The following is a 13,824-nucleotide window of genomic DNA, read 5'->3' as shown; positions in this document are numbered from 1 at the left end:
ACTCTGGATGACACTTCACTTAATGCATTTGACAGTTTTCTTTTAAAAGGGTGTCAGCGTGTCCCTGTAAATTTTCTTTTAAAGCAAAATTTCCCTGATTAGCAGCCCATCTGTGAGTCATGTTGCTCAGTTTTACAACTGTCCTGTTAGTTTTTACAAAGCTGATATTAAAATAACTGTGTATTGAGGCTGTGTGAACCCTGCAGGACTGAAGTTGAAAAGGTGTTGATAAACTTTGGGATGCAGTTTTGTTTAAGGAAGGAAACAAGTCATAGGGCAGCAGTTGGACATTAGGGTTCATTTTGTTTTGGCCATGAGTGTCAACCTCCACACAGCTGTTTTCTTTGACCTCTTCCCATCTAATTGGAATGCAAAAAACCCTAGCTGTTGAAAGTGAGAGAGGGGCACTTTCACATTTTTCAGATATGTAATTACTCGATATCATACTTAGCACATTTTAACAAGCATGAGGTTGAAGCTAGTGAATGCCATGGACTTCCTTGGCTTGAAGCTGAATTCAAGTGGGTTTTGGACTACACTCTTCACATGACAGTGTATCTGAATGTTTTAATGAGGACATGTTTTGAAAAGGTATCAGCTTATTCAAAGCAGCTGGTCTTTAGCATGTATAATTGACAGAATAAGTGGGAAAGTATTTCTGAAAAATATCAGATAAAGTACTGTAGACTTTGGAGGAGTTGTATCATTTTCTGCGGACAAAGTCTTTGAGCTGTCCCAAAGTTGAATGGCCATAATAAATTAACTTTGCTTTCCAGAGCAATGTGAGAAAGGATTGAATTTATTTTTGGTAATTGTCAAGTTTTCACTTGCTCATTGAAGGAAAGAATCAAGTGGCGTTTCAGTTTATTTGTAATTTCTGATATGAATCCTAACAAATAGCTTTGTAACATCTTATATTTTCAAGGAATTTGCTTTTCCTTTTAGAATCTAATTTTTTTTTAATAACAAAATCTTCATTTTGTGGAAACAGCTAATTTTGCTTCCCATTTTAATTAGAAGTTCTTCTGGTCTTAGATAAGTCATCCACTCTATTCTGATACTTAATACACACTTCTAATATGGTTGTAAAAGCTGTTAGACATTTCCTTTTCTCAATATAGAAATTCAAGTTAATTAAGATGACTTCTAATTTTTCAGTTCCAGGCTTTTCTAGGTGTAGTATGATCTTTTTTTTTTTTTTTTTGTGCTACACAGAAATGTTAATTCTTACATTAGGTTTGAGGAGTGATCGACCTTTTAATGAAATGAAGGCAAACATGGAAAAGAACAGTTGACATTCCTTCTGCAAAAATAGTTCTTGGCATTTTATTCTAATCTGCTGATGCAGAGCACAACTGAGAAATCTGCATCTTTGTGAAACTTAGTTTTAAATGTACCTAAATTATGATGCCAAATATTGAATGACTGTTTTCATCACCAGTAGACTAGGAAGGAGGTACATTAATTATATCATTCTACGTGCATTAACTGTGTAAATGTGACATCTGTTGAAAAAGTAAAGTAAAACGAGTGTCACCTTAGATCATACACAAAGGCCAACACCAAAACTTTTACCAGTGACATTTAGGAAAAGGCTGGTTATCTGTAGAAGTCTTATAGGAGTTTCTTGCCCACAGAGGTTTAGTGGACTAGAATTTTGCAGAAAATCAAACTGCCAGTTATATCAGAGAGAAAAGTTCTGAAAAATTAAGATGTGTATGGACAGGACAGGAAAGGACCAGGTACCCCCCCCCCCCCCCCCCCTTGTACTATCTAGCATGTAGTTATGTGATAGATTTGCTCAGTGTCATCACGCTGCTGTAGCAATAAAGGCAGTTATCCTGAAGAATGGATGCACTACTCGAGCGAAGTTGTCTTTTTGGTTTGCATAATGCATTTCCACACAGAGTTGTCACCTGGGGTTACTGGGTCCAGTATAAAGATGTTCTTCAGATAACCTCATGCATTCTCAGATAATCCATTTAGTTTTAGAGGCAGAGAAAGCTTCATTACTGTGAATAATCAGAAGGCAGTTTTTTAGTGTGCAAGAAGCCCTGGCGTATGTTTCTTTTGTATTTCTTACTTTCAGGTACTAACCCATAGGTTATGTACATGAAAATACATTTTAAATATTGGGTGTTATTTAAAGGCTAGACTATTTATCCAATTGAGGACAGACTTTCCAAGTGCACAGCTGGGAGCAAATATCCCAACTTATTTAAGTTTTGCATGTTATATGAAGGTATGGATCTTCATTGCTTCTTCAAAGGAGTGGCAAAATGAGAGAACAGGACAACAAAATGTAGTTCCACTTGTAGCCATTTAACTCCATTTCAACTAGTTTTGCATTTAAAACATGTGACAGGTGACAGGTCATCCTGGGTTTGTTGGCAGTAGTGCACATACATCTCTAATGTTCACCTGTGGAAGCTGTTACAGTGAGTAGGGATGGTGTGCTGGTTCTGCCTGGTTCAAACTTAGGCCTTTTTTGTTTGCTTGAGGGTTTTCCCTCAAGTATGGGAGAACTGCAAAGATGAGAAACGCTGTTTGGTCCTTAGACAGTACCGTTGAGGAATTGCTATTGATCTTAATGGTTATCAGGGCAAAAGGCATGTGTTTTTTTCCCTGTGCATATTATTAGACCCCATTTCAACTGGTACTTAGACTGTGTTCCTACTTAAGGGTGTGTGATTATAGTCTTTTTGGGCTCAAGAGGAATTCTTTCATATGCATGAGTGTCTGCTTTTGTACTCTTACGAAGTGGGGCACACAAAATTAAAAAGAAAAAAGTTATATCTGCAAGAGTCTGCGGTTTTAATTTGCTTCTCTGAAACCCTGAATGAGTGTCTTCTTTCTACCTTACTCTTTGAAAAATGCAATTGTTAAAAATTAAATCATAGATCCAAATTTTCTAGTTATTATAGTCAATTTCCTTCCAGACATCCTTAGTAGGGAACCTTAGTTTCCTTATTATCAATGAATTATATAGTTAAAAAGCTATTATTTAAATCTTGTGCCAATATTTCAATGTTCTTTTGCTTGTCTCTTTTTCTCTTTCTTTCTCTAAGCCCCCTCTTTGTTCTGTGGGTTTTCTTTTGTAACTCCTCCAGACTACAGCTTTGTTCCCCCTTCCTCCACTCCTTTCTGGTCAGGTACTGCTTTACTGCTTTTATATTCTAAATTTGTTTCTGTTTATTTCTGTGTGTCATGTGAGGGAAGGGACGAATTTAATATTTCAGTTCTTCTGAGTCCAGAACCAGAGTTATTGCGTGTTATTCCTGAAGTGTAACAAAAATCAAACTCCTAAACTTGTGAAAAAGTGTATGTTACAGTAAAGGAGTTTGAATAGCTGTTGCAAAGCTCACTAGTTGCACCAGATCCAATCAGTGATCAATTAATTGACCATTAATTTGCTGTGTAACTGTGGCATCTATAAATTTTATATTTTAATGTGTTGGTTCTGTTGCACAAATCTAAAAATTTCAGTGCTTGTAGGTAAATAATATTTTCGTCCCATCCCTGCAGCAAATCATACTGCAGAAATGTCTTAGAGCATAGTAGTCTTTTTTTGTAGAAAGTGTTTTCTTTAAATTCTGCATTAACACGGTCTATTAATTTTATCCATCTGTTTCCAAATATTGTTTTCTTGATTCTCATTTAACCTTCTTTGGCTTTAATAAATGCAAACATTTTAAAGTGAGACTGCATAAAAATGCTTGAATTAGTAGTAGTAGCAGCACTAGTCTCAATTAATGTACTAGTGCAATTACGACTTGTTCTGGTCTCTAAGACATAGTCTTCAAAGATGTGAACTGAACTGCTGGACAATTTGAATGGGATTTTTCTAGTGGGAAGGTAAATGCCTTTGAGGAACATAGTGCAGGAGGTACTTTTGTTGATAATATAGCAGCATTCACTGTCATTCCGTGTACTGGCTTCCATGTACACGGGATAGAGGGATTTCTAGGCTCTTCAAATCTGGACTGAGGCCAGCTCTTGCACTGGGGAAAGGGAGGTAGCTAGCATGCACGAATCCAGATGCAGTCGTAATCAAAGTCTGGCTAGAAGATGTGAATCGGTGTGTTTTATTTCAGTCCCACAGAGGTGGTCTAAATTGCTTAGGGCTCTGAGGAGGATTCTGAAGGCGCTCTGTAGTTTCTAGAGGGAAACCCATGTAGGTGGCAGTTCCGGAGTAGAATGGTTAGTGTGTTTAGTTGTGTTGAGAGTGCCTCCAGCGAGCCCTCCCTTGATTCATGCTAGGATCTTCATACGCAACGTCCTTTGCTGCTTTTGAATGTTTTGGTGCTCAGTTGATGCACTGTTCTTTGAGTTTGTTTCTTCGGTTCCTATCTATAAAGATATAAGTCCTTATATTACACTTTTTTTTGGAGGACAGATACTTACTCCCTTTCAGTAGTCACAGCATTGACTGAGAATACAGGCTGTAAGGCACTCTTCCACTTAACATTTATTTACATAAAGGGACACATCTGTAGAAAGGATGAATAGAAGGCTGTTTTGGCAGAGCTGTTTATCCTATGGTCATAATATTCAGCTAGAATGTCTGAAGCTCTTGAGTCCTATTTTAGTCACAAAATACAAAGGAGTTAAGTTTTGGTACTTTATTGCAGGTGAGTACTGTGAGCATGTGGCAATCACCTTCAGGGCGGGGATAAAAAGATGACCTGTCTCTCCTTCAGTTGCATGATACTTAATCATAAAGGCACTCTTACTGTGTTTTGTGTTCCATGGGGTAGGGGGGAAGTCATGAATTGGCCTACAATGACAGACCAGCAATCAAGAAATCAAGGCTCAGTGTTACTTTGAGCCTATCACACAATCCCACATATGATTTCAACAAATAATATTTCTTTTTTTCCCCTATGAAAAACTACTTGTTTGGAAAATTCATAAATAACTAAAAATAAGTAAGGGTTCCATGTCTTGTGTATCACAATGTGCTACGTGAAGTATTTCTTTACACAAGTGCAAAATAATAAGGGAAGACACTAAATAGTAATTCTTAATTTAAGCTTATATACCTGCTTGAATAGTATTTCATGTTTTGATAGGCTACAATACTTCGTATGTTGTTATTAATGCTCTTAAAATATGCAAAAAATGCTTACATTAAATAAATACTTTTTTCATGATATTATAAGTTTTTTTTTTTTTTTCCAAAAATGTATCTTCAGAACTGTCTTACTTCTGCTGATATGTGGAAGTTGGTAACACGCAAGAAGAGTTTAGCTGGCTGTTGAGCACTACTGGAGGTGCTGCCCATGCCTGCATAATAGAACTGAGGTTTGGTTAAACAGTTCAGGAAAATGTATGTGGCTTCAAGGCGCATGGAGGCTAATACAGAAGAGCAACCCTTGGGGGATATGGCTAAGACTCTTGTGGAGTTTAAGCACAGGCAGAAATGTGAGCTAATCCCATGGAGCCTCTTCTGTTTGCATCCTAGTGGCTTCAACGTTGGACCAAGCTAGTATTAAAATTTGTTGGCAGCCCATCTGTCTCACTGTCAGTGCGAAACTTGTCTGGTATACTGCAGTGTGAGACAAAACTGACTACATTTCCCAGTCTTCTTTCTGTTGTCTGAAGGAAAGGCTGGATCAAGCAAAACTGTGTTTTTCCCATTTACAGATGTACCTTTTATTCACTTCCCTTGGATTTCTCCAGTCTGTTTTCTATTCATTATCCCGGTATCTCCCTCCTAATATACAAGATCTTTTTTTTTTTATTACTCCTTCCTTGATAGCTTTTGTTTTTTTCTAGGTACTTCTTTTTTTCTTCACATTCTCCTGTTGGGCACTTTATTTCCATCAATCTCTGCTGCTAATCCCTTCTCTCCTTCCTTATTCTCCCTGTAGCCACCATCCTTCTTTACTTCACTCAGTGTTTTTACTCTTTCCAATCTGTACGGGTGTCCTTTCTGCATGCTGTCTTCTCTCAAGATTTATGCAGGGACAGCTTGGATTGGGATTTCAGGACTGATATCTCTGTGCAAGTTTTTTTGTGACTGTCACCAGAGAGATAGGGTTAATAGTTTTCCAAAAGAAACACTGGGAATTTTCCTGTATACCCTAATTGACTGGCTTCCTTTCATATATTTCCTGTAACAAATATCTGTTATTTGAAAATCTAGATGTTGGATTCTAAATTAACCTAAATTCTGCTACTTCCTGTCTCAAGGCTTTATGCTTTTGATTTTTTTTTTGCTTTTGTCATCTTTTCCTCGCTGGCGTCACAACTTGAAAAAGAGTCCTCCTCCTTTTCCCCAGATCTGCCCTACTTTATTTTTCTACCCTAATTCTCCTTGGTATTTTCCTTCCTTCTTCATTATTCGTCAATGCATTTTCATCTGTCATTTTTTCTTTCTTTTTTTTTTCTCAAATTTGTTCATCTTTGCCTCTTGTTACCTTCTTTCTTGCCCGTTTTCCTCCTTTCTAGAATATGTAGTGATACGCTGTTCCCCAGAATCACTCCCTGCTTCTGCAGGGAGATTTGCTTTTGCAAATCCGACAGTGATATTGCTGCGCTTGTAAATGGTTCCTTACACTACAACCAGTAACTCCTTTCTTATTTTCCTCTTCAAAACAATTTCTGCCTGTGCTGTGCTCTTTCCCTGCAAAATTGATTACTGAAATCCTGAGAAGATATAGGACATAATATTGATGTCAGGATCTAAACAAGTAGTGTCTACAGCTGACTTGTGTAGAGGGGAAGAAGTATGTTTGAACTTCAATACGCTTAATACATGGCCTAGATTTTTACAACAGCTTCACACTGTAAACATGAGCACTGTGAAAACTATTCTTACTGCTATTTCCTAAAGACAACCGGGAAATTCGAAGAAATTGGAAAGGGTTCTGGGGGGGGGGGGGGGGGGGGGGGAAGAAAAAAGATTTTATGTATGGTATAATGAAGTCATCCCTTGTGACTATACAAAAAATTCTTTTGAAATCTTTTCAGATGGAAGCTGGCTTGTGCATATAAATTTCTACCTACAAAGACGTGCAGTGGAAAACTGCAAAATAAAAGGCATTAATATATATGTGTGTGTGTTTTTATATATCAATGCTTTGGCCAAATATTCAAATTTTAAAGTGTGAGAGTAGTAGATGTTTTTTCTAGGCTGATCATTATCTCTTAGCTGCCTTTGAGGGGGCTGAGGGGTTATTATGCAAGTTAGGACATTCTACAAGAGGGTGAAGATTTTGGCAAGGGGGTGTCTTCAGATGAGATTTTTTTCCCTACGTTTGTTACTTTACAGTATTCTACAACTCTTTGTTGCTTAAAATATCTGTGCTTGACATTGGTAAAATCCTTACATACTGATGTAGGTTAAATATTGTAGGTAATAATTTCACTGAAACTTAGGAAAGTTTTTCCAAGCATTGTTTTGTTGTTGAGAGATTCATAGAGCAGATTCACTGGTGATTTACAGAATAAAGTCCTGAAAAGAGTGAGATTATATTAGCTGGTGTTCATGCAGGTTGTAACAAATGATCTATACAAATTTGCTGTGGACACTTTAATTTTTTTTTCTCATGCTGATGTTAACTTCCAATTTGATGTGCATTAATATTTAACTGAGGAATTGTTTCTGAAGGAACAGCACCTTATTCTGTTTTGCTTCATTAGAGGAGTAAATGTAAACCAACAGTGACTGCTAATAATTCGTTTGGAAAGAAACTAGTGACCAGTAAAATATGTTGATGCACGTAGCTGGCAGCAAGTTTTATTATGAAACACAAAAATACAATAATTTCAAATGTATTTAGCAATTTGGGGGATGAAAGCTATTTTTTTACGGTTTATTAAATTTTATTTTTTTCTAATAATAACAAACTATAACAAATCATTAATCCCTTCAACTTTTACCATTCACCTACAATTAAACCTTCTTGATATCTTTAGTGCAGATGCTTTCATATTTCCGTAAAGTTAATGTCAGTATATGTTGTCATGAAATCATGGTCTTATATTTTACATTAATGCTATTTACCTTATTTAGCTGTCAATTAACAAACTCTAATAATACCAACTTCTGTTTTGTTTCAGTGTTAAGCCCAAAGGTGATAGGCATTGCCATAGCCAGGTATGACTTCTGTGCAAGAGACATGAGAGAGCTGTCCTTATTGAAAGGGGACGTTGTAAAAATTTATACAAAGATGAGTGCGAATGGCTGGTGGAGAGGTGAAGTAAACGGAAGGGTACGTTGTTTTTGTCTTATTTGTATTGCCTTCACTGTGGGTGATTTTGTAAAAAGGTGTGTTCCTATATTGTAAACCTTCTTTGTACATTAAATACACAAGATGCAACATGTTCTCATCTGCTTCATAGTAGCCAGGCAGCACTCTGGCCAGGTAGCTTTCCCAGCATCTAAATTAATTGGTTATTTAATGTAACCTGCCAGCCTGAATATTTGGACAAGATAATATGGTTGGAAAATAACCAGGATTAATAGTAGAGCTACTGCTGCTTTTTCTTGAAATGTCGCACGTGGATTTGGGGGAGGGGAGGTCAGAACCTCAGGATCTGTTTGAGTTCCTGGTGCTGGGAGTCTGGTTTGCGGTTTAGTGCAGGAGGATTGCCACCTCTCTGCTAGACTATAATGCTGTGGAATCAGCTATGGGTTTTTAAGAGGCTTCTGCTTTTGATCTCTTAAAAAAAAAAAAAAAAAAAAAGGTTCAGATTAAGTGGTGTATACATCTAATAGTGTTTTTTTTACAAAGTCACTTCATACTGCACTCTAAGACTTGCATGGCTTTGAATGCATGGAAATAAGGTTTCAGTTCTGACCTACAAAGACTATATATTGTTTCAATCTTATTGTATTGCTCCTTAATGCACATTAGTCAGGAGAATTCGGGGCTGCTGTTTTGCTGTTTACTTGTCTAAAGAGCTGAGCTGCAACGTTAAGGAATGCCTCTTTTCTCTCCTGTTTTATAAATGGGCTGGAGGAAAGTGAACTGTATGGACACTGGAAACAAAAGTTGCAAGTCCAGTAGAAAAAGATGAGGGAGCATACGTCCAGATTTAGTGCTTTATGCAATTTAGAGATTTTTTTAAATGTATGTGGAACTGGTTATGATCTTAAAGTGAAAGCAGTCAGGCAAGAAGAAATAAGAAGGAAGTGATCGTCCCATATCCTTAACATGTCAAAGAAAATGGAGCATCTAATTCCAATGTAGTTACTTGCTTCCTAAAGGACACCCTGTTGTACACTAGAATTCCTTCTGATGGCTTTCACAGCCCGGGCTTGAGATCATGAGATCACTGCTGTAGATACTTTGGTAATGTAGTCTCAAAAAATGCTTATGCAATCACTTCTTCCAGTCATGTTCTAGGTTTGGTTTTGAGGTCTTTCGTCAGTGTTAAATTAACTTAAGAATAAAGTCTGAATGAAAAACTGAAGTGAATAGATAAGACAATAATACAACATTGCTTTTCTGTATGTCTAATATAATCCTTATTTGACACATCATTAATTTCAGAATAGAGATAAGTTTGTAAGTTATGAAGTGTAAAACACTGATCTCTGCCTGCCGGTTCTGTTTAATCTAAAAGTCCCATTGTCAGCAACGGGACCTAACTCCATGTAATGCAATGGAATCGGTCGCTATTTCCTTTGTAAGGTGATTCTCTGGACCTGGCCGAAGCCTGTGAAATACTTAACTGCCTATCTGCATGTTCAAAAGGTAGCAGCATCCTGTCTGTAGTAAAAGCTACTTCTGCTCTTGACTTTTCTAGCTGTTTTTGTTCCGAAATGCATAGACCTCCAATTTGGGCAAAGGTGTATTTTCTTTTTTTTTTTTTTTTTTTTTCAAGTGGGGAGGCATTTAGTCTTGAAATCATCATATCTATAAGTTACTCTTTTAAAATTATTTTAGAGTAATCAATCTAACTGTGGCAGGTCAGTCATGTTTAACTTTGTAATGTTGTTCTTACATTTACTGAACAGATCCATTCTTTTACCTAGTTTGGCCATTAAAAAAATGTATTTTGTTGTGCTTTTTTCTTTTTAGGTGGGCTGGTTTCCATCTACTTATGTTGAAGAGGACGAATGAATTAAATTTTCCTCTGCTGACCAGCAATTTCAGGGATTGTAAAATTTAATAACTTTAAAGTGTTACTGGTCTTGTTAAGTATTTAAGCAGCAGCGTTTTTGTCTGTCTGAACCTTCCAGTCTTAATGTTGGGATTTATAACGAAATTTGTGCTGACAGAATATTACCTTGCCCAAAGCTGTGCAAGAAACAACCTGCCACTTTGCCATCACTGGGGATCAGTACAAAGTCCAACCTTCGCCTTCCCAGAAGATCTCTGGAAAACAAATTTATTTATTCTTATTTTTCCCTGTAGTACACCATGAATACTAGCTATGGCTGAATGTTTAATAAGTCTGTTTTCTTCTAACTAACATCTGTGATGGTACAAGGAGATGAAGGCTTACTATTCCTTATCGCTGCATGCAGAAAACAGAGTTCAGTCATTCCAGTAGGCATGGACTTGTCGTGAAACATCAAATTACCTTACTTATCACCTTCTAAACAGTTTTACACTAAAAAAAAACACAACCCAAAACAAAAAAACACCTGAAGGAAACAAATGTAGCGAATATGAGTAGCATTCATGCATATATAATTAGCTAACTGATTTCTTTGAGGTCCTGCCTAAATGTTCTAACAATTTGTTTAAAGAGAGCGTTTTAAAAAGGTGTATTGACAAGGTGTTGCCTGAAAAATCAACAAAGCTGGAATTCTGGAATCTTTCCTTATTATTCCAGCTGTTTCGTGAGTTTTTTCATTTAAGCAGCTGACCATAAAAGTGCAACCAAGGATGGTTATGACAAGATTCATTTTAAAATTCTAAGCATTAGCATTAAATATTGTAGTGCTATTCTGTAGCAGGATATACTGATGCAAGATAATTTTACTTTTCAAGAACAAAATTGTTTATCTTAACCTCATGGTTGATTCAGTTAAACTTTTTGATGCTTCCAACTATAAACGTTTTTTTTCATGGTTAGACAGGAGCTTCTATTCCTAATTAGGAGATTGACACCTTTTGTGCTCTTCCATGGTAATGCAGAGGGGACTCGCAGAGTTTAGTGTGCTTGTTCTTCTCTTGTCCTCTAGGACGTTAATGGCAAGGCAGCGAGTGATCTTGTTGGGGTATTGTGAATATCCACAAGGAACAATGTATACAGATTAGTTAGCTTGAAACATCAGGCCTCAAACTGGTGTCTACTCCTTGGGTGAGGCAGTAATTTGAAGTATTTGTAGTGTCAGAAGTGCTGTAAATTAAAAGAAACGTGGGTGATGCCTTCAGATGTGCAGTTTCTAATGTTTACATAATTTCTAACCCAGTTTGAAAACTTCTGAGAAAGTAAAGCTCTTAAATGTGTTTTTCTTCTAAGATTACATTGTCTAATCAAGAAAGTTAATTCATTCTATTCCACATTCTCTTTGTTTTTCCCTGTCCCCTTCTCACATAGGCATCGTGCAATTAGTGTGCACTGCACAATTGAACACTGCAAGTTTTCCCACTCTACAAGCAGCATTATGTCCACTGTCCATCCACAGAACAGAATCTGTGGTAGTATGCGTTTTAGATTCGTTGGCTGCCCCCAGTAATCTCTGCTTCTTTCTGGCCTCCTTCTGGCCGTCATGAAGAACCAAGCACAGCACAAAGGATGACAGAAATCCCCTCCTCTCTGCAACCATCTTACCCATTTGCTACATCTAGCATACACTGCTGTGACCAGGTGTAAGTGAGGATCTGCAAATTAGAAATCTTGCACTTGTGAGATTCAGCCTTGCCGATGAAACTCTGCTCTTAACTTTTCAAGGATTTACCTCAAAATTATGTAAACTGTGATTATGTTAATTATATTACTTGATGGAACAATTCAGAGCATTTGTAAATATGTACATTGTGCACAAAACATTTTGTAAATTATCTGTACAGCAGTGTAGTCTAGGGTATACTCTTTGATCATGTTTTGCCATGCAGTTCTATTGTGATCCTGATCCTATATTCCTTAAGTAGACAAAACTGATCTTTCACAGTTTTGTCTGCTCAAAGGGTAGAAGAATAGGCTCTAGATCTGTGAAGTGTTCAGTGCTTTGCTGTTGTATAGTCCTGAGAAGAGGCAATTTAATTCAGTGAGTTAAAAAACACATCAGTCATTTTTGACAGCTCGGTTTTAGAATTATTTTGAGTAGTCTCTTCATCCTGAAGTTGCTGTAAAGCGTTTAAGCAATTCGTGAATCCCGTAATCAGCCTAGGAGAAGAATGAAAGCCATAGCAAAATTTACTTTTGTGGCATAAATCTACACATTGTCTGTGTTTAACGCCCTGTATTAATTGAGTTAATGCTGCAACTTAAACTGTATTTTGAGTACCAAAGACTTCCTAAATACTCTGGAGTGTCTCTTTCATGTGCTGCTTTTGCTTGTATGGAGGTTTTGTTGTCATGCAATGATGGAGTTACAGTACTTTTTAATATTTTGTAAATATGTTAAATATAATAAACTGGTTAATTTTTTTGTTTAACGTTATGTGTCAAAATATGTAGTTGGCTAGTATGAAGGTTGTACTTGGTTTGTCTAACTGCCTTCTCATTGTGAGCGAAGGCTGATAATGTTTTGGTTTCTCAGATCTGTATAATCCCTGTTTAGCTATAAGACTGAGGTTTTTGGGAGCTTTTTGTTGTTGGAATATTTTGTCTTTTGCCACATCCAGGCAAGTGGTGGTTTTGTTTGTGTGTTAGCTCTAGAGAACACCTTGCAATCAGTCATATACTATTGATTCTTATATGTTGAAGATGATAACTTGTAGTCTTTGGGGAAAAAATGGTTGTAAAAGGTTTCCTTTTATGTGTCGTGTTTCATAGGAGTGTCCTTCCTCATCCACCTTCTGTTTCGTCTCTTTGTCATATGTAAATTTACGTACAAATTCAGGTTGAATTGAGTTGAAATCTCAAAATACAGTATGTCTAGTTTCATGGGCTACTTGATAGTATTTTCATGGTGTAACATACATTTTTCATACATTTTTTACAATGTAGAATTCATTATTAATATGTTTATAAAAATATTTCTGGACAGGCGAATTAATTCGGCAAGGTCAGTGATGATACAATTGCAGTGTTGTTTCATTGTGTCACTTCTATTTTTCAGTAGCAAAGTTTTTCTTGTGGAACTACCCTTCTAACATCTAATTATTAAACTTAATGAGGCATTTACACGTCTGTACAGATGTAAGGCATAATTTTCCTGTCAGCCGTGAACATACCACGTAACTAAGAGACACACCTAATGTGAGATGCAAAAATGTTTCTCAATTAAATTCTGTTGTTAACACTATCGCACTCAGTCACAGATGTTCTCCTTCCCCCTTTATGTGAGAAGAGATATGTGTCCTCTGATGGGTGAGAAATTGAGAAAGCAGTGAGCACTGTAATTAGGGCATAAGAACCACCTGTGACTGGGTTTCTGAATAATTTTTTCAGTTTTAAGGCTTGGAGACTTATTTGAAAATCTCAGTTTGAAAAGCAACAACAACAAAATAACACACACAAAAAAGACTTGAACAATGAAAATTATGCCTACCAGAATGCCTTTCTCCTCTGCCTCACAGGCAAACTCTAGATACTCTGTGAAAGAGAAGATAAGGTTGATTCTAAAGGTTTTAATAGCTCATAGAAGTAAGAAAGATATGCTGTCTATAAAGAGATGGGCTTGTTTATACAAAATATCCAGCTGTGCACCCAGGTTTTGTTCTGTTGACTTTGATGTTCAGTACAAAAATG

General features: G+C 36.7%; 1 protein-coding gene across 5 annotated transcripts in view; it reads left to right on the top strand.

Moving 5' to 3' along the window:
* Window positions 1-13,146, top strand: part of VAV3 (vav guanine nucleotide exchange factor 3) — a 192,485-nt gene extending 179,339 nt beyond the window's left edge. For all 5 annotated transcript variants that reach the window (XM_035537549.2, XM_035537548.2, XM_035537552.2 and 2 more), the window contains exons 26-27: window positions 8,068-8,219; window positions 10,035-13,146. In XM_035537549.2, coding sequence (XP_035393442.1) covers window positions 8,068-8,219; window positions 10,035-10,076 — 194 coding nt within the window. In that variant the 3' untranslated portion in view covers window positions 10,077-13,146. The remainder of the gene's footprint in view (window positions 1-8,067; window positions 8,220-10,034) is intronic.
* Window positions 13,147-13,824: the final 678 nt, after the last annotated feature.

This window comes from Cygnus atratus, chromosome 8 (genome assembly GCF_013377495.2).
Source record: "Cygnus atratus isolate AKBS03 ecotype Queensland, Australia chromosome 8, CAtr_DNAZoo_HiC_assembly, whole genome shotgun sequence".
Classification (NCBI taxonomy): Eukaryota; Metazoa; Chordata; class Aves; order Anseriformes; family Anatidae; genus Cygnus; species Cygnus atratus.
Note: the sequence above shows the minus strand (reverse complement) of the source record. Positions and strands in the feature narration are given on the sequence as shown.